The sequence below is a fragment of the Delphinus delphis genome, chromosome 19 (assembly GCF_949987515.2).
Source record: "Delphinus delphis chromosome 19, mDelDel1.2, whole genome shotgun sequence".
NCBI lineage: Eukaryota > Metazoa > Chordata > Mammalia > Artiodactyla > Delphinidae > Delphinus > Delphinus delphis.
In genome coordinates, this window is record NC_082701.1 from 58616152 (window position 1) to 58640570 (window position 24419).

Sequence of the window (24419 nt, forward strand, 5' to 3'; positions counted from 1 at the left end):
CCAGGGGCAGGCACCGGCGTTCCCGAGGGTGGGGCCGGGGCAAGTGTCAGTCAGGCAGGGAACGCCGCTGGGGACGCGGAGACCCGGCGGCTGACGCGCGCGGGCTGCTACCGAGCCGTCCGCCCAAGATGGAGTTCCTCCTGGGGAACCCGTTCAGCACGCCGGTGGGGCAGTGCCTCGGTAAGGCCCCCACGGCGGCGCCCCGAGGCCTGGGCGGTGCTCCGCGCGTCCCTGCGCTGCGGGGCCCAGTCCTCCGCCCCGGCCCGGCCGCCGCTTTCCCAGCGGGCTCCCTGCCCTGGGCCCGCCCGGCGGAGCCGCCCTCGGCGGGGAGCGGGAGGCCGGGCGCGCTCCTGGGGAGGCTATCGGGGGCGGGGGCGGCCGTGCCGGCTAACGACCGGAGCCCCGGCCGGGGAGCCTTGCCGCCGACTCTCCCCGTGACCTTGTGCGAGTCGCTGCCCTGTCGGGTCTGGAGTTCCGTCTGTCAGAGGCGGGGGTCCTGATGTCCGTGGTGCTGCTGTCTGCACGGTGACTGTCGCTCCCCTGCGCTCTTGAGTCTGCCAGCGGTGAACCCTTCGGTGGCAGATAGAGGGTTACTCGGCAGTTCTAATCCTGTGGGGGGCTCGGAAAGCCCGAGGTGCAGGTGAAGGACCACCAGAGGGCCCGCCCTATGGAATTTCCTTACTGAAAAAGCAACGTGCCTTTTCACCCAAGGTGGGCGCTCATGCCAAGTGTGATCAGTCTAGAATGTTGATTGGTTTCTTTTAAAACTGGGTTCCTCCTGGTTGGTGGAAGGACTGGTGAAAGGTCTTTCATGAGCACGGACCTTTGGAGTCCTTATGGGCTTGGCTGGATTAGGCTGTAGTGATTTGTTTATTTCCTGCTTTACTTATAAATGTCCAGCTTACTTTTCAGCCTTTAGTGGGGCCTGTGAAATTATTGAGGCCTCTCGCGTTGGCTAACTGGCATTTGGGAGCCTTTCTTTTCTCTGTAGTGTAGCGTCTCTGATGAGGGGTGATGGGCCCTGGAGAGTGTTTCCCCACCTTTCTCGAGGCTCCCACCCCCGTTCTTCTTCCTCAGCTGCTCTTTCACTGCATCCACGTTCCAGAAACTCATTTCTCAGTTGGGTATTGAATTCCAGTCAGCTATGAGAGGGAGCCAGTAAACTTGGGGAATTTTTTTTTTCTTTTTCTTTTCTGTCTGCTTTACAGTAGGAGACTCTGTTACTACCTTTGAAATGCCAAGGTAGTTGATGAGGGGTATAAGTTAAAGGGGACTTTAAAACATACAAACGTAAGGGATGTACAGGTGTATAGCAAGGGGAAAGAGCATGATGCTTCTTTCAGGAAGACCTGAGTTGAATTTTGCTTCGCCCGATTCAACTGTGGGACCCGAGAAAATTGTGCGGCCCTTCTGAGCCTTAGTTTGCTTGGTGGGGGGCGGAGATTGATTCATCCCCACACTGGAGAGGCTGTGTGGGACAGCGGGCCCATCTGTGATCAGGCCCCGCGTCCACCGTCCCGTGGACAAAACACTTGACCATGAAGAGGATGGAGCCTCCTCATTGCCAGTTGGCCAGCAGGCCAGACCTCGGTAATGTCACAGCTCAGTTCAGATAAATGATTAGAGGCCAGAGTGAGTATCTAACGTGTCTTCTGTGCTGTTGTGACGGTGTAAAAGCGACTCTCACGGCATTTAGTGCTGTTAGTGTTCTTTTAAAAGTATGTGCTAGGGGGTTGGTGGGAGGGAGGGGGTGCAGAAATAAAACAACAGCGACAAAGCTAGTGATCACGAGCAGAGGTATGCCTCACGCGAAGCAGTTCCGCAGCCATCACTTGCTCCCTACGGCTGCGCTGCGAAGCAAGCTTTATTGTCCTTCCCACTTTAGAGATGAGGAAACTGAGGCTCAGCGAGGTGGAAGGATGGCTCAGCCGGTCAGAGGGAGCTGGGATTTCGTAGCCGTCCCGGTGCTCAAGGGGTTGAGGGGGTCAGGAGAGGGAACAGAGATGCGTGGGACAATGTCGACCGACAGGAGGCCACGCAGTGCCGGTGCTCAGTTGCCTCGTGGGCACCGTGAGTGCTGTCAGGACGCCACTGCGCCCAGAGGAGCTGCGGCCTGCGCCTGGCGTCTTGGAGTCAGAGGGCCGTTGGTGAGGATGGATGGGAACTGCACCAGCAGAGAAGAGGCCCCCTGTGCCTGGGGACAGGTGGAGGAGGCGGGCAGGGGGCGTGCGCACCTCAGCGGTCCCCAGTCCGCGTGGAGCAGAGGTGGCTGTGGGGAACAGGGGCAAGTTGGGTTTGGGCCCAGGATGGAGCCCTGTCCTGGGTGGGTGGCATCAAAGGCCACATTCTGTAGCTGACCACAACTGTTAGTCTCTCTGGACCTCATTTTCCTTACTCAGCAGCCGCTGCGGCTTCTCCCTAAACCATTCCCTCAGTCCATTTCAGCAGGCATTTTGAGTGCGTATTGGGTACCAGGCCCCAGGATACAGATATTAAAAAGCTGCTCGGAGGGGCCCTTCTGTAGCGGTAACGCACCCACCAAGGTGTCCTGAGCTGCAGAGCCTCAGGCTCACCGTCCGGGGGTCCGTAGAGCCGCGATTACCCCGCCTCGTGCCTGGCCTCACTCGAGCTCCCTGGCCTTGTTCGGTCAAACGCATGGTCTGCCCGTCGCAAGGCGGCGGCTAAGCTCCATCTGATGTGGTTACGTGCCTTCCCTGCATCCACGCTGCCCGTGGTCCTGGAAGGTGGCTCGCAAGTGGAGGGCACGGGTCAGAGCTAGGACGGGCTGCAGTGTGAGGGCTGAGAAGCGTGGAAGAAGGCGGAGTGCTTCCTCGTGCCGTCCGACTCTCTCCTCTGAAACAAGTTTCAAATGGTCCTGTCCTAATGGCTGTCGCATATGCGGAGTCCCCGAGGCAGGTCTATGGTGCTCTGCAGACGTGCACGGTTCTCCTTGTGTTGGCCGGAAAACGTTTTCAGATTGTCCTTTTCCAGGAGTGAAGTTTGGATTCATTTAGATGAAAAGATTGGTGAGTAGTTCGTTAATTGCACCCAGAGTATTGGGGGCAGGCTGGTAGCGGGAGGACCAGCGCTTCTCTGCTGCAGGGCTTGTGCCCGTGGATTGGGTGATGTGGGGTCTGAACTGCCTCCTGGAGCTTCATGCATTCAGGGGCTCTGTATCGCCTCTCTTGTATACCAAGCGAAACGCTTACCAGGACGTTCAGTCCAGTAAAGGAGCTAAGACAGGGACCTAAATCAGGTAAGACAGAAAACGTTGGCACAAGATTGGACAGATAAACAAAGTAAGGTAATGGAGGACAGAGGGGTCACCTCCAGCAGCAGTAATAACAGTTACAGGTTTTTTGTTTTTTTAAAAAATTTTATTTTATTTATTTATTATTTTTGGCTGCGTTGGGTCTTCATTGCTGCACGTGGGCTTTCTCTAGCTGCAGCGAGCGGGGGCTACTCTTTGTTGCAGTGCGTGGGATTCTCATTGCAGTGGCTTCTCTTGTTGCGGAGCACGGGCTCTTGGCGCACGGGCTTCACTAGTTGTTGCACGCGGGCTTCAGTAGTTGTGGCTCGCGGGCTCTAGAGCGTAGACTCAGTAGTTGTGGTGCGCGGGCTTAGTTGCTCCGCGGCATGTGGGACCTTCCTGGACCAGCGACCGAACCCGTGTCCCCTGCATTGGCAGGCAGATTCTTAACCACTGCGCCACCAGGGAAGTCCCTAGTTAAAGGTTTTGCTTTTTTAAAATTGCGTACTGTGTTACCGTGTGCCGGAGACTGCAGTAGGTGCTTTGTGTATCTTGCAGTCCTTTAATTCTTAGAACAACACTGTGAGTGAGGTACTGTTATTATTTCCACTTTGCGGACAGGGACCCGGAGGCAGTGAGAGGGTCACACAGCTAGTAGCGAGGGAGCTGGAGTTGCAACCCAGCGTCCCAGCATTCTGGCTCTGGAGCTGCTGCCCTGGGGGGCAGGTGAGGAGGGGCACCTCGGGGGCAGGAGGAACCCAGCCCTCAGGGGGTGGGATTCGGCTCACGTAGGAGAGGAGAGGAGGCTCGGAGGGCGCTCTGAGCGAAGGCTGGGTGTGGAGGGGTGGTAGTAACGCCAGCCTGGGGAGCGGTGGGGGGCCAGGTGGACAGACATCAGGCCTGACTGACGAGGCTTCGAATGTAGGCCGCGTGGTTTGGCCTCTTTCATTGGTGGCACTGGGGAGCCATGGGTGATTTGTAGGGAGGGGAGTGGCACAGCTGTCATTACAGAGCCGGGGACATTTCCCCTTGGCAGCCCCCAGAAGGCCATTCCTCTCTGACCATCAGAGCCCCCGTGTGTGCAGAGCAGGGGTCCGATGGGGGAATCAGCACACGCCGTGCCAGTTCCCCGAGGTCCGGGGTTGGGCCCTTCCTGGAAGCCCCCAGTAGAGATGAGGGGTGCTGAGGTGGGTGGACGGAGCACGGGAAGAAGTGTGGGGTTCTGAGAGCATCTGTTCTTAACTGCCTGGATGGTTATAGAGCGCCGGCCCGCTCCCTGCCCCCCTGCTTCCCGCTCAGGAGGACAGGAGCTGAGAGGATGGCTCGTAGGGCTTGGCGGGAGGGCTGCCCTGCTTAGGGGGCGCTATGGGGCTGTGAACAGGCCCCATAGAACTGTGCTGTTAAGAAACAGTGCAGACCCGTGTAGAAAGCTTGAAACATACACGCAAATGCAAAGGGGGAAAAATCACCATCCTGTGCTTTCTTACAAACTCTTTGAGACTCTTCTCATTTCACAGAATAAGTAAAATAGTAGAGTGCTTGTGTATTTGACCCTGTATTTTCTCAAGCCTTGGAGATGCAGTGTTGTGTAAGTGCTCTTAGCATATTTCTGGGCGGTACGCCTGCTTTTTTGTGGGGTGGATGTCAGCTGATGAAGGGGGTATAAACACAGTGCCCAGAGGGGCATCGGTTAAGCACTGTTGCTCTTGACCTAGCAGATAAGTCACTCAGAATTTTTAGGCTAACCTACTAGTCTAAAAAGAAAGAAAGAACGTTCAGACTTTTTTTTGGTGACTCAGCTTGTTATGGCCAGGAGAAGGGCCTGTTAAAAACCAGCCTCAGACTTGGTGCGTATTTCAGTGCTCCCTCCAACCCTCCTGACCTAGAAGAATTTCCGATCTCCTCCATCCAGTCCTGGCTGTCAGCACTTGCCTCCTCCTCCAGGCAGCCTTCCTAGACCAGCCTGTTTGTGGTGCTGTCTCTTCTCTGAACTCACCGTGTGTGTTATCTGAGGCATTCACTTGGCTCTGCCCCCACCCTCCAGGGTTTGTGAAGACTAGCGGAGAGAATGTGTGTGGGTCCCCAGCACAGCTAACATACTCTTGCCTCCTCCTGCCGTGCTGTTTCCTGTTGTTTGTCTTGCGTCCTGTCCTGTTTATTGCCTTATCTTCCTCAGGGCAGGATGTGTACCTTCTGTTTCCCTGTGACCTTCACAGCACGTGGTACAGTCTGCTCTGCACAGTTACTCACTCCAAAGGTTCCTTTCTATGAATGTTATTATTATTACTTTTTTAGCATCTTTCAAAGCTAAAAATAGTAGCCATCATTTACTGGCCCTTCACCACGTGCCAGGCACCCTGCGAGTGCTGTACAAACGTTATCTCATTCAACATTTTTTTTCTCAGGAAACTCCATGAAGTCAGGGGTGTCATGTCCATTTTACAGGTGAGGACCGGAGGCTTAGAGGAGTTAAGCAACTTGCCCAGGGCTGAGCCGTGCTCCACACCCAGGGCCTGAGCTCCAGGGCTTCGTCCTGTTGCCCCGTAGACGGCAAGCCTGGCCTGGAGCCTGTAGACAAGAGGTGGCCTTCGCTGATCCACTGTGAGTTCCAGAGCCTTCTAGGTGCCCTTTGCCTGCTTGTTCTCTTCCACCACGGGCACTGTGTTTTGGCTGGAGACAGCCCCGTCTCTGCCTCTGTGAGCAGCTCCCTGCATGTGGGTCCACTGACTGGACATGGGGAAGGGTGTGTGTGACCAAAATGCTGCTCCGTTGCTTCTCACAGGGTCCTTAAGGCGATCACTGAGACACTGTATGCGAAAGCAAAATGTGTTGCTATGTTACAGTATTTCCCACACACCTTCTCGACTCGTCTTCCATGAGGGCACTCGTTTTTATTTGTAGCTGTTTATTTACTTTTTAAAAATTGTAGAAAAACACATAGCAGAAAATTTACCGTTCTGACGGTTTCAGAATGTTCAGTGGCATTTAGTACATTCACTTTGTTGTGCAACCATCACCAGCATCCATTTCCAGAGCTTTTCTCATCTTGCCCAACTGAAACTCTGTCCCCATTAAGCACTAACTCCGCTCCTCTCCCCCCAGGCCCTGACCCCCCTGACCCTTCTACTTTCTATGAATCTCACGACTCCAGGGGCCTCACGTGAATGGAGTCATGCAGTGCTTGTCCTTCTATGCCTGGCTTGTTTCACTCAGCAAGATTCACCCATGTTGGAGCAGGTGTCAGAGTTTCCTTTCCTTTCTTTCTTTTTCTTTTTTTTTTTTTGCGTCACACGGGCCTCTCACTGCTGTGGCCTCTCCCGTTGCGGGGCATAGGCTCCGGACGCGCAGGCTCAGCGGCCATGGCTCATGGGCCCAGCCGCTCCGCAGCATGTGGGATCTTCCCAGACTGGGGCACGAACCCGTGTCCCCTGCGTCGGCAGGCGGACTCTCAACCACTGCGCCACCAGGGAAGCCCTTCTTTCTTTTTAAGGCTGAGTAATACTCCACTGTGTGTATAGAACACATTTTGTGTATCTATTCATCCACCTTTAAGTTGCTTCTACCTTTGGGCGGTCGTGAATACTGCTGCTGTGAACATGGGTGTGCGGATATCCCATGTTTGTGTTCGTGTCCCTGCATTCAATTCTTTTGGATATAAACCCAGAGGTGGAATTGCTGGGTCGTGTGGTCATTCTGTTTTCAATATTTGGAGGGAGAACCGCCATGCTCTTTTCCACAGCAGCTGTACCGTTTTACATCCCCACTAGCTGTGCATAGGGTTCCAGTTTCTTCACATTCTCCCCAAAACTTGTCATTTATTTATTTTTTTATAGTAGCCATCCTAATGGCTGTGAAGTGTTTTCTCACTGTAGTTTTGAGTTGATACCGAGCATCTTTTCATGTGCTGATTGGCCATTTGTGTATCTTTGGAGAAATGTCGACTCACATCCTTTGCACATTTTTTAATCAGGTTGGTTTTGTTGTTGAGTTTTAGGAATTCTCTCTATATGTTGGATATTGACCTCTTATTAGATACTAGATTTTCTCCCCAGGGGGAGAAAATATTGCCTCTTTACTCTGTTGCTTGGGTCCTTTGATGAAACCCAGCGTATCTGTTTTTTCTCTTGTTGCCTGTGCCTCTGGCGTCCTGCCCTGATTCTCAGAAGAGTCTGACACGTGCCCTGAGGACAGGCAGGGTGACGCGGGCTGTGCTGGTCGGCCTCACTCCTCACCAGGTGCCGGCTGAGGGCCCCACAGGCAGCAGCCCCGCGAGGCAGGCGCAGTCACTCACGTCTGGTAGAGAAGGAGACAGGCTCAGCAGGCGAGTCCCTCCCGGAGGCCTGGGGTAACAAGGGGCAGCGCAGGGACTTGCACCAGGCCTGTGGGCTCCAGAGCCAGGGCCCTTACCCACTCAACCGGAGTTGTCTGTGGAGTTGAGTAGATGCACTTGTGGCTGAAAATCTGGAAATAGTCGTCTCAAGTTCAGATCGGCCTTAGCATTACTCGCTGTTCACTGGTTCCAGTGCGAGTCGGTGCAGAGTGTCCTTGTCACCCCTGTTTCCAGAGAGTTCGGTGAGAGGCAGTGCACCAAGACTCTCACTGTGGATTTTCCTTTCTCTTCGGATGTGCTTTGGATCCACAGTGTCAGGAGGAGGAAGAGGGATGAATAGACGCCAGGTTCTCCAGTGGCCAGCTTGCTTTTCAGGCATCACCAGCTGCTGTTTTAATCAGGATTGAAGCGCAGGCCTTGTAGTCTGGGGGGCATGTCCAAAATTCTGTTTGAGGTTTTGGTTTAAAGTGGAGGTTGATGGAGAGAGCCTGGTCCCTCCTCTCAGGGAACTGGGCCTCTGAGAGCTGGGAACAAGGCCAGGGCCCGGAAGCGATGCTGTTACGTTCTCAGCCACTACACACGGGCTCCCGGCGTGGCGTTGTCACTGTGGGAAACACGGCCTGGGGAGGGTGCTGCCTGGTGTCGGAAGGCGGAGTTAACTCCGGAAACTTCAACCAGCGATTCCAGGAACCACTGAATTCTGGCTGGAAGGGCCTTCGTGGCATTTGATCCAAACCCCTCACCACTACCGTTGAGGAAACTGAGGCCCAGATAGGCTAGGTCTGTGCTGTTTCTACCCCAACAATTCTTTTTGTTTTTTTTTTGTTTTGGGGGTTTTTTTTTGGCTACACAGCGCAGCATGCGGGATCTTAGTTCCCCGACCAGGGATGGAACCCGTGCCCCCTGCAGTGGAAGCACGGAGCCCTAACCATTGGACTGTCAGGGCTGTCCCTACCCCGACAACACTTCTGACACCAAATGTGTGGGTTTTTTCTGGACGCTAGCCAATTCTGACACCAACTGGCATCCCCAATCCAATCTGATTCGATTCACTTCGACCTGCCTGCCTGCCTGGGGTTGTTGCAGGACCGCAGGGAAACGGCTCAGCCCCACGAGACCGCCGCACTTCAGACACCAGCACCTCTGACCAGCTGGCTGTAAATTGGGGGTGTTCCTGTGACCCCCTCTTCAGGTTTGAGAATTTGCTAGCTTAGCTCACAAGACACGGGAAAACACCTTATTTGGTTTTCAGGGTAAGTCCGTCACATCATGAATGACTCCAGCTCACGAAGATGAAAACTTTTGTTTTGTTTCAAAGTTAACCACGTTTAGTCTAATCACATGGGACTATTTAGTTCCCGGTTTGGTGGTTGATAAAGTTAGCTCATAAACTCCCCTTTGCTCTTCTGTTTTTCCTGCTCTTTCTGGCTTCCGTCCAGAACAGAAGAGCTGCTCCCAGACAGGACTCAGGAGGGCCGGGGCTGGCCGGCGCCCCGCTGCTGATTTGCTGTGTGACTCTGGAAAGGTCACGTCCGACCGTTAACTCCTGTGATGAGGACGAGTTGAACAAGTTCATTTCCACGCCTGAAGCTTAAGGCCTAAATCAGAGTAGCTTTCAGTTTTTCTTCAGACCTTTAGCCTCCATAACTCAGCCTCAAGGGCACAGAACAACTCTCTGCATACTTAAAAAAAAATTATGGTAAAATATACATAACACAAAATTCACCATCTTCACCATTTTTCAGTGAACAGTTGAGTGGCATTAAGTCCATTCACCTGGTTGTTCAGCCATCACCACCGTCATCTCTAGAACTCTTTACATCTTGTAAATCCGACACTGTCCCCATTAAACAGTAACTCCTATTCTCCCTCCCCCAGCCCCTGGCACCCCCCTTCTACTTTCTGTCTCTATGAATTTGACGACTCCAGGAACCTCATATAGGTGGAATCAGACAGTATTTTTCTTTTTGTGACTTGCTAATGTTACTCAGCAGAATGTCTTTAAGATTCACCCATGTTGGAGCAGGTGAAAAGAATCTTTCTCCTTTTTTTTTGCGGCACACAGGCCTCTCACTGTTGTGGCCTCTCCCATTGCGGAGCACAGGCTCCGGACGCGCAGGCTCAGCGGCCATGGCTCACGGGCCCAGCCACTCCGCGGCACGTGGGATCCTCCCGGACCAGGGCACGAATCCGCGTCCCCTGCATCAGCAGGCGGACTCTCAACCACTGCGCCACCAGGGAAGCCCTCTCCTTTCTTTTTAAGGCTGAATAGTACTCCATTGTACGTATAGGCCATGTTTTGTGTATCCACACATCTATCTTTGGACACTTGGGTTGCTTCCACGTTTTGGCTGTTGTGATTAATGCTGCTGTGAGCATGATGTACAGATTTCTCTTTAAGATCCTGCTTTCAATTCTTTCGAGTATATACCCAGCAGTAGAATTGCTGTCTCATATGGTCATGTGGTAGTTGTATTTTTAATTTTTTTAGGAACCTCCGTACTGTTTCCATAGTGGCTGCCCCATTTCCCATCCCCACTCACGGTGCACGAGGGTTCCAGTTTCTCCATATCCTCGCTGATACTTTATGTTCTGGTTTTTTGATAGCAGTCATCCTGAAGGGTGTGAAGAGGTTGCATACTTTTTGGGGTGTATTATTAAGTTCCCGGGAGAGTTGGGGAGCCAGCGCCACGAGGCGCCCTTCTCTCAGCTCAGAGGCTCCCTCCACAGTCGGATCTGTGCCAGGATGGACACGTGAAGAAAGTTCCGGGGAGTGATTGGGACACCTGCGGCGAGGACCATGGTGGCCCTGGGATCGGGGGGCATCTGAGTAAGGTGGCATCGAGCCTGCCTCTCGGGAGGAGCTGGAGAGGCAGAGCAGAGAGCCGTACATGGGGGCCAGGGCGGAGGAAAGGCCCAGAGGTGGGTGGTGTGCCCGGCTGCTGGGGGCGCTCCCCCGGGAGTGGGCCGCCGACCACCGGGGACTGGCGGGCAGTCACACTGAGTCAGTGCTCTGAGGGTCTCGTGCCCCAGCTTGCCTGCTCCCTGTTCTAACTCGGTGGGGGGTGGCCTTGGCCGGGGCCTTAGGGAGGCAACAGGATCCAGCTAGAATAACCTGGTTTTGATTTCACTGTCCTTGTTTATTTTCGTTATTTTTATGTTACTTCGGATTAATGCCAGATGAATTTGCGTGAGAGAAGGGCACCTCGTGGCGCTGGTTCCCCAAGTCCCCCGGGAGCCCTCGAGGGCCGGGCCGTTCCCCCCACCTGCACCCAGCCCTCCCTCCTGGTCCTGCCGGGCCGGGTGCTGGGAAGCATGGCCAGTGCACTGGGCCCTGCTGGCGGGCAGGCCGCACCGCCCCTCCCGGCGCTGGAGGAGGCAGGTGGGGCCCCGAGGGGCGGGCTGGAGTGTGCCCTGACAGCATCTGAGCAAGGACCTCTGCACGTGCCCCTCGGCTTCCGCCTGCTTAGGCTTCACCTGCTCTTTGGGACAGTCCACCCTCACGGCCCCCCCGCCCCGCCCGGCATTTCCACCCCTGCGTGGCATTGCCACAGGGGGTGGGAGGACAGGCCTGGCTCTGTCCTCCCACCCCCTCCCCAGGATCAGCGTGACCGCATCTCATGGCCTGGCTGGTGTGGGCGGCAGGTTATGCGGGGAGATGTAGCTGCTGGGGGGGACCAGGCCCTGCGCCCAGCCCACTCTCTGCAGGGGCACGTGGACCAAGCGGAAAGTCCGGGGCTGTGCCCTGGGGCTGCTCCAGCTCTGCAAAAGGGGCACTTTTTTGTAATTTGCTCAGCACTCCCCGTGGGCTGGCTGGAGAGCCGTGGCCCACACCCACCCCCTAGGTAAGGGCTGGGGGCATCCATCCTGGTGTCCATCCTGCTGGCATGATAATGTGCGTGGCTTTCCTTCTCTTCTCTGTCCTCCAAGTTCTCTGTAATTAATTTTTTTAAGTGGAAAAACCCAGAGTTCTCCATTTCGTGAAGATTACTTGGGATCTAGTTTTGTGTGGTGCCGAATCAGAGCCACAGAAAATCTCCGTGGACTATTAAGGGGTCACTTTTGCTCCTAAAATATCAACACTGACTAAGGTTTCCAGGCTAAAAAAAGAGGGAGGGACTTCCCTGGTGGTCCAGTGGTTGAGAATCCGCCTTCCGGTGCAGGAGATGTAGGTTCGAGCCCTGGTCGGGGAACTAAGATCCCGCGTGCCGGGGGGCAGCTGAGCCCGTGTGCCGCAACTAAGTCCTGACACAGCCAAAAATAAAAATTAATTAATTAATTTAAAAATTTTTTTTAAAAAATAGAGGGAAAATGGGTGAGTGTGTGCTGAAGCTTGATAATGAGTTTGCTCTGCTGTGATGTGGGCCTGTCCCCTCCTCAGCGCACGTCCGTGGTTTGCGGCAGAATTAGCTCTTTATTGTCTAGTGGAGTCCAACTGGTGTTGGGCATTGAAATCCATGTTTATTTATGTTCGTGTGTGTGTGTGTGTCCTTTCAGAGAGCTGTTCATTCCCAGCTTGACACTGTTTTCTATCCTGTGCCCAGAGATTTCTGAGCCATGTATACATATATATATAAATGTATATATATATATATTTTTTTAATTTATATATATATATTTTTTGCGGTACGCGGGCCTCTCACTGTTGTGGCCTCTTCCGTTGCGGAGCACAGGCTCCAGATGCGCAGCCTCAGCGGCCATGGCTCACAGGCCCAGCCGCTCCGCAGCATGTAGTATCTTCCCGGACCAGGGCACGAACCCGTGTCCCCTGCATCGGCAGGCGGACTCTCAACCACTGCGCCACCAGGGAGGCCCTATATTTTTAATATATGTTAAATCATTCATCAAGGAACGTGTGTATGCTGAAACATTGGTGGCCACCTCCCTTACAATTTGACTCTTTCTACCCAGTTTTTAACTGTGTTCATCCTATAGGCACTGTTTCTTGGCTAACGAGATAAAATCATCTTTGAAAGGAAAGCTAAAGACTCTTGCATTACCTTTTTCTCCTTTAAATCCACCCTTTGGTATTTGCAAAGGTTAGATGAGCGATTCTGGCGTCCGTGGCCCTGATGAATGGGAAACCGTACGTTCCCATTGGCCTCTGAGGATGAGGGATTACTGCGGTGGCCGAGGCATCTGCTGTAATGTCAGGAGCGCAGCGATGGGAATGGCAGGAGCAGCAGGCCCATGAAAAATGCAGGAAGAGGGAAGCTCCTCTCCGCTTGCAACCACGCGGACACCTCTGAGCATTTGTTCTCCTCCGTTAAACCTTGTGGCTGAGAATCAAGTACGGGGGGCACGGGTGCCCCCGTCCTGAGAGGCTGCCCGCGCATCAGCCTGTTTGCGTTCAGCGTTCGCCCCCGTGGGGGATGTCGGCTTTATTCTAAGTTAAATAAAAATCGTCATGTTGGCGCCTAGATTTTCGCGGGAGAAGCAGGTGCTGTGCGTTGGGAGAGTAATGAATACGGCGTCTCTACCCTCTCCCAGGAGCAGATGGTCTGCGTCAGTTCATTTTGTGACCTTTCTTTGCTTCTAAGACACCAAATCTCTGATCCCACGGATCATAAATATTCTTTAGGTTTGCAGGCACGGAGGTAAGGGGAGCAGCAAGCTGTCGCTATCGTTTTCCATTTGTCTGGCACCTTTGGAAGGAACTCATTACAGCATGTTTAGGCCCCGCGTAAGCCTGCTGCAGCCATGGGCTTTACGGACACGTGAAGGGCGCCGCAGCCAGGCTGCCTCAGCCAAGGTCGGGGAGGAGCCCTCTGCTCAGCGTCCTGCCGTCCTCACCTCTCCACTCACTGGGCAGCCCTCCCAGCAGCCGGCACAGCGCCCGCCCATCTACCCAGGGCCGCGGTTTTTTTTTTTTACAGTACGCTGGCCTCTCACCGTTGTGGCCTCTCCTGTTGCGGAGCACAGGCTCCAGACGCACAGGCTCAGCGGCCATGGCTCACAGGCCTAGCCGCTCCACGGCATGTGAGATCTTCCCGGACCGGGACACAAACCCGTGTCCCCTGCATGGGCAGGCGGACTCTCAACCACTGTGCCACCAGGGAAGCCCAGAGCCGCGTTTTTAAAGTCACTAATCGTGATAACGGCCACCTCATCTTGATCGCCCATTGTATTGGGGGGGGCCATCAGGGGTGGCCTCGCCCTGCCCCAGAACCCGCATTCTCGCAGGAGGCAAACTGGAAATAAGAGCAGTCTGGGGGGTCCTGATAAGAGGAGTGTGCGCTGTGCTGGGCTCAACGGGAGGTGCCCCCAGAGCTGGTCCCCCGCAGGGTTGTATGGATTGAGGGGGGTGCTGGGGGAGGACACAGTTCTGGGTGTCCGCGGGGGCCTGGTTCGGGGGCGGACAGTCACCCTGGGTGTCGGGCTGGAGGGCGTGGTCCTCGTCTGAAGTCAAGGGGGAAGCCTGGCAAATGAACTTACTACAAAATAGAAATAGAGTCACAGAGGTAGAAAACAAACTTATGGTTACGGGGAGGGGGAGGGGGAGGGGCGGGGGGATAAGCTGGGAGATTGGGATTGACATGTACACACTACTGTATATAAAATAGGTAACTAATAAGGACCTGCTGTAGAGTACAGGGAGCTCTACTCAATACTCTGTAATGACCTAGATAGGAAAAGAATCTAAACAAGAGTGGATACATGCATGTGTGTAACTGATCCACTTTGCTGTACCCCTGAAACTAACACAACATTGTAAATTAACTGTACTCCAATAAAAAATTTTTTAAAAAGTGGTGGGGGGCTTGGGGTGGTTTTGAATGCGTGGGGGGACCACGTGGCCAGGCTTCTGTTTGGGGAAGAGCATCCTGGGCGATGTGGAGGGCGGGCTGTGGGAAGAGGGCTGCAGGGGTGACGCCAGCGAGGGCCGAGAGCCCCTGTCCCGCTCCGGTTCTCACTGCCTTCTCCTCCTTCCGTCTCTCATGACTCCATCCTCCTTCCTGTCACCCAGAGCCTCTCCACACCCCAGTAGTCCTGCTTCCCTTCAGCCACCTCCCGGGACCCCTGGGGCAGGGGCTCACCCTTCCCCAGCCCCCCTACAGCAGCCTGGGCTTCCACCACGGGACCCTCAGTGGAGACCACCTTGCTTTCGACTCCCCGGTTCGGGCATGGGCAGTCCCCTGGGGCTGGGCCCTGTGGGTAGAAGAGGGGGCGGGGGCTACAGAGCAATTATCACAGCGGATCTGAGGGGACTCAGAACTGGGGGACAACACACCTCAGTTTGAGAGCCTCCTCCGCCTTACACATTCTCCAGGAGATGAGGCGATCTTTTTGGTGTTTACTTTTTCCTGGGGAAGATTTCAAACATAAAAATAGGGAAAACAGTGTAATGAGCTTCTACGTTCCCCATGACTCAGCTTCCCCAAGTCCTCGGCATCTGGCTGAGCCGACCTAGTCTCATGGACTCGGCTCGCCTCATTATGTGGAAGCAGATTCCATGTCTCCTGTCATTGTGACCGTGCGCGTCTCTGAAAGGTCAGGGCTTTTGGCTGAAGCCCGGGAGCCTGGACTCCCTGAGCCCGGCCTTCTTGCCTGCCCGGTGGGTGAGGACGCCTCGCCCAGGGCTGCTGGGCACGGGGTCGCTCGGGAGGCCTTTGCCAGAACCCATACAGCTCCTTTTCTCCACGACCTGCTTCGCACCCGGCACCGTCACAGCCTGGGGGCGGGCGAGACCCGGGCCTGTTCTCCGGCCCCAGCGCTCACCACCGTGCTTGGGGCAGTGGCTTAGGCTGGGCCTCTGTGTCCTCATCTTTAAAAATGGGGCAGTCGGAGCTCCCTCATAGGCTGGGTTTAAGGTTTAAAGGAGACAATGTGTTATGTGTCCGTCCATGATAAGCTCAGTGCACGGTAGCTTGTATTGTAAACATTCTTCCGGTAATACACCCTGCAGCATATTAGCCGCTATCCCCGTTTTACAAATGAAGCAACGGAGCCTTAACACCAAGATTAAGTCACGTGCCTGCGCTCCTGGGGCGAGTGAATTATAGAGCCAGGGGTCTGAGCCCAGGTCTGACTCCCCCACGGCCCCCCTTTGTTATGGCTAATTCTTTATTGAACCGTGCTCGGCGGCCTCGAGGAAAAGAACGTGCTGGTCTTGGATCAGCAGACCAAGGTCATGCGGTCCTGCCTCTGTCTGATGTTCCAGCCAGCGCAGTCTCCTAGCACCTGACAGCACATGCAGGTTCTCCCCAGACCCCTCGCCCGTATCCTCCGCCTTCTTCCCGCTTCTCCGTTGTTAGCGCCAGTCAGCCCCGCAGTGCAGAGAAACGGGGCGGGCCAGGGAAGACAGTTCAGGTCAAACACGGGCACATCAGCCCTTTTGTGCTGAGTTTTCGTGGAAAGAGGCAAGCTCTAAAGGGCAGTGAGGGCCGTTGGTCACCTGCAGATGTTTGTTTTCCAGTCCGCCGAGATAGTGAGGGGCGGACAGGACGGATTTATCCATTTCAACTGTAAAATTGATGGGAACGGAAAATGTGAAGTAAATGTGGCAGAGCTGGACATCAAACTCAGGCCCGGCCGGTCTCTTCGGTCCACGGTGCCTCGGGCCACGCAGGCAGAGACCCCGGGGGCAGGTGAGAAACGCTGCCGGCAGGTGACCCACTGGCTCGGAACCCTCCTCTGGAAGATCCGGTCCAGTTCTGGCTTAATGGGAGTCAGCGTCACTGGGACAGGACTCAGCTTCCTGTCTGGCTCTCCACACCTGTTCAGTGAGGTTCTCCGTTACCCAAACGCGCAAGCCAGGCAGATGAGCGAGTTGTCTGTAGCTGTCGGAGGGCAGAACGCGGACTTGGGCATGTTTAGGCCACGGCCAGGCCTCTTCCTGCGCGTCCACCGTGGCCGCTGGGCCTCCGTCAGTGAGCAGCAGAATCGCCGGGGACCCATGGCTCCTCCCAGTTGCTCAGCCTGCCCGGGGAAGAAGTGGCAGTTAGCAAAGGTGGAGGACGGCCTCTCACTGGAGAAATGATCTTCTCTGTGGGTGTGAGTGCGTTCTGGGGTGTCACATCTGGAACACCAACCTTCAGTGGTGTAGTTTCCCCAAATCAAACGCTAGAACAGATTTTAGGGGAAGGTGGAGAGTCCCAGTGGTACAGATCTTACAGGTATGACTTGCAAGCCCCGTGGAGGAGCCTGCCCTTTGGGTAGGAAAGCAAAACCGGTTACTTCACTGCTGGAATGACAGCCTGGCTTTCTTGGGGTCCAGCCAAGAAGACAATTTATGAGACTGACCCCTATGCTTAACCAGCTAAAGCTTTGGGCTGAAATCCAGAATTCTTATTATGGGAAGTGGAGTTAAAATTGTTCCCTCTGAAACCCAGTGGCTGTTTATTTGATTAGCGAGGTCGCTCCAATGACAGCTGTGGAGCCTAGTCTTTAATTAGGAGAAGAATTTGCCCTGAACTTCATCAGAATGGCATTTCTGAGGGCCTCCATTGTTTTCCTTCCTGGCTTCTTCCAGCCTCGCCTTAGGCCCAGTCTTCATCCAGGGTCAGAGCTTGTTTCTTCCCCGACGCTCCATTCCACACACTGTCAGCAGCCCCGGCCCCTCTGCCTGCACAAGCTGGGGGGCTGCTTCTGGAGCCCAGGGTCCGCATGAGGCCTGTGTGCGTTTGTTGCATGAAGCTGGGTAAAGCTGCCGAGTCTGGAGCGCCTTTGTTGCAGCCACGTGCTACTGCAAGTGCTCTACACGTGTAAGCGCATCTCATCTGAGTGACAAGCAGGGGAAGCAGAATCCGAAACATCCGGTTTCACAGGTGAGGATGCTGAGGGGCAGAGAAGACGCAGCTGGTTAGTGACGTGCCCCCTGCGGAGCCTAGCACACCGCAGCACTCAGTGGAAGTTTATCGAGCCCGGGCATCTTCCGCGCCTAAACGTCCCTGACATTTATCATCTCTGCCCTCTAGTTGTTTTGTTTGTTTGTTGTTTTTGTTTTGGCTGCACTATGCAGCTTGTGCAACCTTAGTTCCCAGACCAGGGATCAAACCCAGGCCCCGGCGGTGAGAGTACAGAGTCTTAAATACTGGACCGCTAGGGAATTCCCTCTGCCCTCTAGGTTTTACTTTAACTTTTCTCTGAGAATATTGAATGTATCAATCTTATCTTCAAATCTGGGTTTACTTTTTAAACTTTGTGTTATGGAAAAATTTAAGCATGTGCAAAAAAAGAGAATAGTATAATGAAGCTCCACTTAACCCTTTATATAACTTCAGCAGTTATCGACTCACGGCATATTCTGTCAATATGCCCATCTACTCGCTCTCCTGGCCTGTACTATTTTGAAGTAAATCCCCCAAATCATAGTATTTCAGCCATATATTTTCCGTGTGTATCTCTATAAGAAAATAAACTCTTTTAAAAACAACCATAATACCATTATTGTGTTTCAAGAATGAACAGTAGGGTTTCCCTGGTGGCGCAGTGGTTGAGGGTCCGCCTGCCGATGCAGGGGATACGGGTTCGTGCCCTGGTCCGGGAAGATCCCACATACCGCGGAGCGGCTGGGCCTGTGAGCGATGGCCGCTGAGCCTGCGCGTCCGGAGCCTGTGCTCCTCAACGGAAGAGGCCACAACAGTGAGAGGCCCGCATACCGCAAAAAAAAAAAAAAAAAAAAGAATGAACAGTAATTCCCTAATATTGCATATTCAGTTGGCATTCAAGTTTCTAGTTGTCTCTTTTTTTTTAAAATTGGGATATAGTTGCTTTACAATGTTATGTTAGTTTCTACTGTACGGCAAAGTGAATCAGCCATATGTATATATATATCCCCTCTTTTTTGGATTTCCTTCCCATTTAGGTTACCACAGAGCACTGAGTAGAGTTTCCTGTGCTATACAGCAGGTTCTCATTAGTTATCTATTTTATACATATTAGTGTACATATGTCAATCCCAATCTCCCAATTTATCCCACCCCACTCCCGTTCCCCCCTTGGCATCCATGCGTTTGTTCTCTACATCTGTGTCTCTATTTCTGCCTTGCAAACAGGTTTATCTGTACCATTTTTCTAGATTCCACGTATATACGTTAATATGCGTATTTGTTTTCTGATGTCTCTTTACAGTCTGTTTGAATAGGCTCTGATAAGGTCTGCATTGCGGCTGGTTGATGTGTCTCTTCTGTCTCTTTTAATCTGTAGGCTCCTCCTCCATATTTCCTTTACTGCAGGGTATTTGTTGAAGAAACCAGGTCACTTGTCCTATTGAGTTTCCCGTGGTTTGGATTGTGCTGATTGTATCTCTGTGGTGTCATCTGACATGCTCACGTGTTCCTCTGTTTCCCGTAAGCTACAGTCTGACCAAGTTCAGGTTTAATTTCCTGACAGGACTCCCTCTCAGGAGGCAAGGACCTCTGCTGTCTCTTTGCACTGTTCACAACCACTGATGACCAGGGCCTAGATCCACTGTGTCTTTAGGGATTGTAAATGGTTTCCAAACTGGGTTTTATTCCCTCGAGGACCTGTTCCTCAAGGTGCCTGTCCCAGGGCCAGGCACAAAGAAGGCTTCATAAGACTCAGACTCGCTACCAGTTCTGCCCTCTGGCTTCTCTTCAGCATTCCTGCTCACTGACCAATCGATCGCTAGGAAATGGGCCTCCCCGGGAGAGGAATGAAATTGTCCCTTTGACTCGACGCTCCCCTCACCCACCCCCGCTCATGTCCTTGTGCTTTTTCCCTTCCACCCTCGGCATTGGAGGGCGCTTGGCGGCCCCTGGGGAAGAGCGCTGGGGCAGCAGGGGCGGCCTCGCGTGGGGCCCCCCGGGTACCAGCGAGAGCTCAGTTCTTCTCGGCTCTGAAAGCCGCTGCCCGCTTGGCCTGGCGTTAGTCTCAACACCAAAAGATGGGCAGTGTCTGGGAGGAGAGGGCTGGCCTCCCTCTGCAGGCCCGGGGAGAGGTTTAGTTCAGCTGGCAGACCCTTGTGTACTGGGAGTAAAGGACTGTAGACAAGTCCTTTAGCGGATGTCCACAGGTCGGGGTCACCCCACTCCCAGGGAGCTGCGTTGTACCGCCTGGCAAGGCTCTTGGGATCAGAAGCCAGAGCCGACCCCGGTGAGCCTGCTGCCCTGCGGGTCTGGGCGAGTCGCCCTGGGTGTGTGGACAGGGGCGCAGGGGCAGCTCCCTTAGGGTCCTGGCCGGGGTTCCACTCAGGGACCAGGCAGGGGCCTCGGCGCCCAGGGTGGTGGCTCTCCCGATGGCCTGTCCCCAGGACGAGGCCCTGCCCTGGGCGGGGGCAGATCTGGAGAGGTTCGCGGCCACCTGGCGTCTTGGGTCCCTCCTGGCCACCGTTTATCGTGTGGACCACGTGAGTCACGGCGAGTCTATGGCCCCCGTGGTGGGCCTTGAGCTGAGCCTAGAGAAGGTGGCTCCAGGGCCCGGGAAGCTGCTGTGAGCCCAGGGGTCAGAACCCATGCACAGCGCCACCCCTGGGAGCGCGGGAGACGAGCCTCGTTTCACCTGCTCGGTGGTCCCAGCCCCCACCTTCTGGAGGCCTCGGCCTTTGAGCCCATGCCCGCGAGCCCCCCGATTCTGAACCCCGTGGGGCCTTGAACACTCTGGTTCTGCCTCAGGAACGCGGTCATTTCCTTGTCGCTCGACCCCCGTAAAAGATGGAAGTGAAAGGTCTAGTGTTCCTCGGGTGGGATTAGAGCAGGACGCCTGTTCCAAACCCAGGGGAGTAGTCAGTTGGGCTTTTATGGCATTTCGGGGACACGGGGTCAGACCAAGGGGTTCCCTGGAGGTACCCAGAGAGCTCTGGGGACACGAACCGCGGTGGGGACAGCCTGCCCAGATTTGCCTGCCTTTATATTTGGGTGCAGGGACAGATGGGCCCGGCTCCCTCTTCTGCTCCCCCCGACACTTGTCACTATGCGCCATGGGTCTGGAGACCCTGAGGGGAAGGGTCACGGGAGGTGTGCTCACCCTGTCTGACCCCGCAGACGTGGCCGCTGGAGAGCAGGGCGGGATGATGGGAGGGGGCGGTTTCGGCCCTGGAGCCTTTTTCTTCCGCAGAATTTGAAAGCGTGAAGAAACGTAGAGAAGTAGAGAGAAAGTCATTATCCTACTACCCAGAGGCCACTGCTCTGGACGTTTCGGCCTGTTTCCTTCCTGTGCTGTTAATGTATTTTTCTTTACAGAGATTATACTGTAAATACAATTTTGTGTCCTGTTTTGTGTCCTTCTTCTTACCATAATAAGCATTTTAAATTAAAAACAGCTTATAAATATCATGTTTAAATGACTACATCATGTTCCATCATGTGGGTATATCGTGGTTTACTGTACCATTCCCTAAATGTTAGGCATTCAGATTGTTTCTTTTATTTTTTCCTTGCCGTTATAATTAATGCAGCAATAAGCCCTGGTAGGGCTTAAGTCTTTGTCTGTGTCTTAGGTTATGATAATGAATTCCTGTCACTGGAATCACCCTGTCAGAGGGGATGCTCCTTTTCGAGGTCATCACTCTCTAAAAACTTTACTGCCTTTTATTTTCTCAGCCTGTTTTGGGATCCAGCGTGGGTTCAGGTGGCGGGTTAGTGTGTGGAACGGGGCTGGGGAAGGCTTCGTGGAAGAGGGCTTTTAGGCCACGTTCCGAAGGGGTTGGTCGTTCCTGAGGGTAGACGCAGGTGGGGAGGGTGGGGAGACTGTCCTAGGCACCCAGGCAGAGCAGGAGACTCAGATGCCCAGGGCTGCTAGTGAGTGTGCACCTGGGAGAGCTGGGGCCAGAGGAGGGGGGACGGGAGAGGGTGGGGCGGGAGTGGGGGGGCGCGAGCAAGGCCTGGGAACAGAGCGTGGACTTGGCCATATGGAAGGGGGAAACCAGGGAGGGGCTTTGAGCAGGCAGGTGACGTGAGGAGGCGTGCGTGCTGGGTCACCTGGCTGCCGGGCGGAGGGTGGACAGGACAGGGCGGGAAGGAATGCCGCCAGTTAGGACCGTTGGGTGAGAGGGGTTCCTCGCAGACTTGGCTACATGGATAGGAGACAGTGCATTTCGTTTAAATTTACATTTCTTCAATTCCTGCTGAGGTTGGACATTTTTATGTTGATTCGCCAACTGTATTTCATCATTTGTGACTTGACTCCATGTGTCCTGATGGGTCCCAGAGGCGCCGTCGCTGCAGATGTTAGGTGTGGCCAGACGCGTGGTCCAGCTTTGCACCGGAGCCCTTGGAGACCCAGCGAGGGGAGGTGGTGCCTGGGTCCCGGGACGTCCTCTGCTCTGTCCCGTTCTCCTCAAGCTGGCACCGTGACCAGGGCCTTGGAAAGCATGGCGCGGCAAGCTCAGGGTCTACTGACCAAGAGAGTAGTAAAAGTGGCCGTGGAGGGACTTCCCTGGCGGTCCAGTGGTTAAGACTTCGCCTTCCAATGCAGGGCGTGCAGGTTCGATCTTTGGTCGGGGAGCTAAGATCCCACATGCCTCGTGGCCAAAAAACCAAAACATAAAACAGAAGCAATATTGTGACAAATTCAATAAAGACTTTGGAAATGGTCCACATCAAAAAAAAAAAAAAAGTGGCCCTGGAGGTCGCTTCTCTGCCATCAGATTTGAGGAAGAGGCTCAGGATGCAGCCAAGTCAGCCTAAGTCAGGGGGTCCCTAGCGAGCGGGGTCAGCTGTGCTGGAGGAGAAGCCCAGTCCAGGCTGGATCCTACCAGCAGGCCGTGCGCACTCGCTGGAGCGGAGAAGGTGAGTGAGAACAGGGCCTTGGGGACGCGGTTACCTCCCAGCCCCGACCCAGAGTTAACGGCAGCCAGCTTGGAGACCTTGCCTATTAACGTATTTGTCGCTGGCTTTTCTGATAGCCCCAGAAGCTTCCTGAGGAAATCACAGGCAGGGGCTGGCCAAGAGCGAACCCTGATTGGAAAACGTTGCTTCCTAGCTGGCTGCTTGCCAGACGGCAGGGTCTCTTGCATTTGGTCCCCCCTGAGGGGTGGCTGGCTCTGTGTGCAGTATGTTCACCCCAGCTCCACCCTGGTCGCTGTGACGGGGTCGCTGAGTCGCGGTACGAGTGGCGGCGGGGTGGCTGAGTAATGATCAGCGTTCTCTTTGCAGCTTCTGGATTAGGAAACCCAGGGACCTTGAGCCGCGTCTCATCCTGGAGCGTTTCCCGGTTAAATCTGAACGGTGTCAGATTGTTAAAAGGCCACTGTTATGGCCGGGCCTTGTCGCGGTCGTGCCCTCACTGTGGCTGGAGTCCCCCCACTTTGACATTTAATTTTACACCAAGACCAGGGACTTCCCTGGTGGCGCAGTGGTTGAGAATCCAGGGGACACGGGTCCGAGCCCTGGTCCGGGAAGACCCCACATGCTGCAGAGCAACTAAGCCCCTGAGCCACAACTACTGAGCCTGCGCTCTAGAGCTCGTGCTCCGCGACAAGAGAAGCCACCGCAGTGAGAAGCCCGCGCACCGCAACAAAGAGTAGCCCCCGCTCGCCGCAACTAGAGAAAGCCCGCGCCCAGCAACGAAGACCCAACGCAGCCAAAAATAAATAAATTAGTTAATGAAAAAAAAAATTTGACACCAAGGCCAGATCAGATAAGGCATGGCAGAGAGTTGGATGAGCTGACTGACTGGAGGCCTTCCCGAAACTATTCCAGAGTCCTGATGAGTCCTGGTTGAAAAGAAATACACAGTTTTTATAGAAAAATGTGGACAGTTAACCTCCTCCCCCACAAAGCTGAAGCAGACACACACATGGTTGCTCTCACACTGCGGTGTTGCCCAGTTACGGCCTGGCCTGGGTCTGCAGGCCTTCCTCCGTCCACAGGTGCGCGCTGTTTAACGTAAACCTGCGTGTACGATCTTTGCCTTGACGTTCTCCTGCTTGACGGGCGGGCACCGCTTGCCCAGCGTCCCATTTCCTCCCCACCAGCAGGCGCGTGTGCCCGGGGGCTCAGGCGAGCCTTCCCAGGCCGTGAGTCACCTCAAGGGACATGCTGTCATCTCGGTCAGGGCCTTGTGGCTTCAGCCAGGTTTGAGTCCCGTCGCATTCTTCAAATGCCGTCTGATCATCATCCTTTCAGGATGGCTTCGATTTTTAAAGCAAGTTAGTCATTTTCCAGGGCCCAGCGTCCTGTGCTGGGCGAGGCTGAACCTGAGACTTGGCTGCTGCCAAGGAGAGCACACTTCCTGGGTGACCTGTAGGGGAGTGGAGAGGATGAGAGGGTGCAGCCCTCAGGCACCTGGGGTGCCCCGCCGGGCCGGGGCCTTGGAAGCCAGCTCTGAGCCGGGCATGAGCGTCGTGCTCAGACCCGGGGAGCTTGGCAATGCGCCCACGAGGACGGGATGGATGGCCCAGGGGAGAGGGCCAGAGGGATGTGAACCTTGCCTGTGGCTGCGGTGGACACTCCTCGTTTCCCCCTGTCTTGGGGTGGCTCTGGGCCCAGCTGGACCATTCTTTTACGCAGTTTCCCTTGCAGCTATGCGTGGCCGTAGGGCACGGTTTTGGCCTCCGAGAGGGACAGTACCCGTTCAGCAGTAAAATGGCAAAGCCCTCTGGCCCACGCGCCTTCTTCCTTCCTGTTTCACGGACTCTGCCTGCTGGGGCAGCGGCTGTCTCGCAGGTACAGGGACGGAAGCACAGGCCAGGGCCGGCGGAGCAACAAGACAAGCAGATCCCGGTCCTGCGTGAGGGCCTGGAGGGGCTGCTCCCGCCCCGAGCCTCCTGCTTCCAGAGTTCTGGTTCCGTGAGGAAAATAACCCACCATCTGTTTAAGCGACTTGTTAGTTCGTTTTTAATTGCTTGCAGCTGAATGCAATCATACCTGATAAGGTAATGTTTTAATATTTTACAAGGGAGAAATGTATTTACATATTGTGTAATTAAAAATGAAA

General features: G+C 54.5%; 1 protein-coding gene across 7 annotated transcripts in view; it reads left to right on the top strand.

Annotated features, from left to right (window-relative positions):
• The first annotated feature begins 42 nt into the window (after nucleotides 1-42).
• The window catches only part of TOM1L2 (target of myb1 like 2 membrane trafficking protein), an 82668-nt gene continuing 58291 nt past the window's right edge, over nucleotides 43-24419 (top strand). For all 7 annotated transcript variants that reach the window (XM_059997728.1, XM_059997730.1, XM_059997729.1 and 4 more), the window contains exon 1: nucleotides 43-180. In XM_059997728.1, coding sequence (XP_059853711.1) covers nucleotides 129-180 — 52 coding nt within the window. In that variant the 5' untranslated portion in view covers nucleotides 43-128. The remainder of the gene's footprint in view (nucleotides 181-24419) is intronic.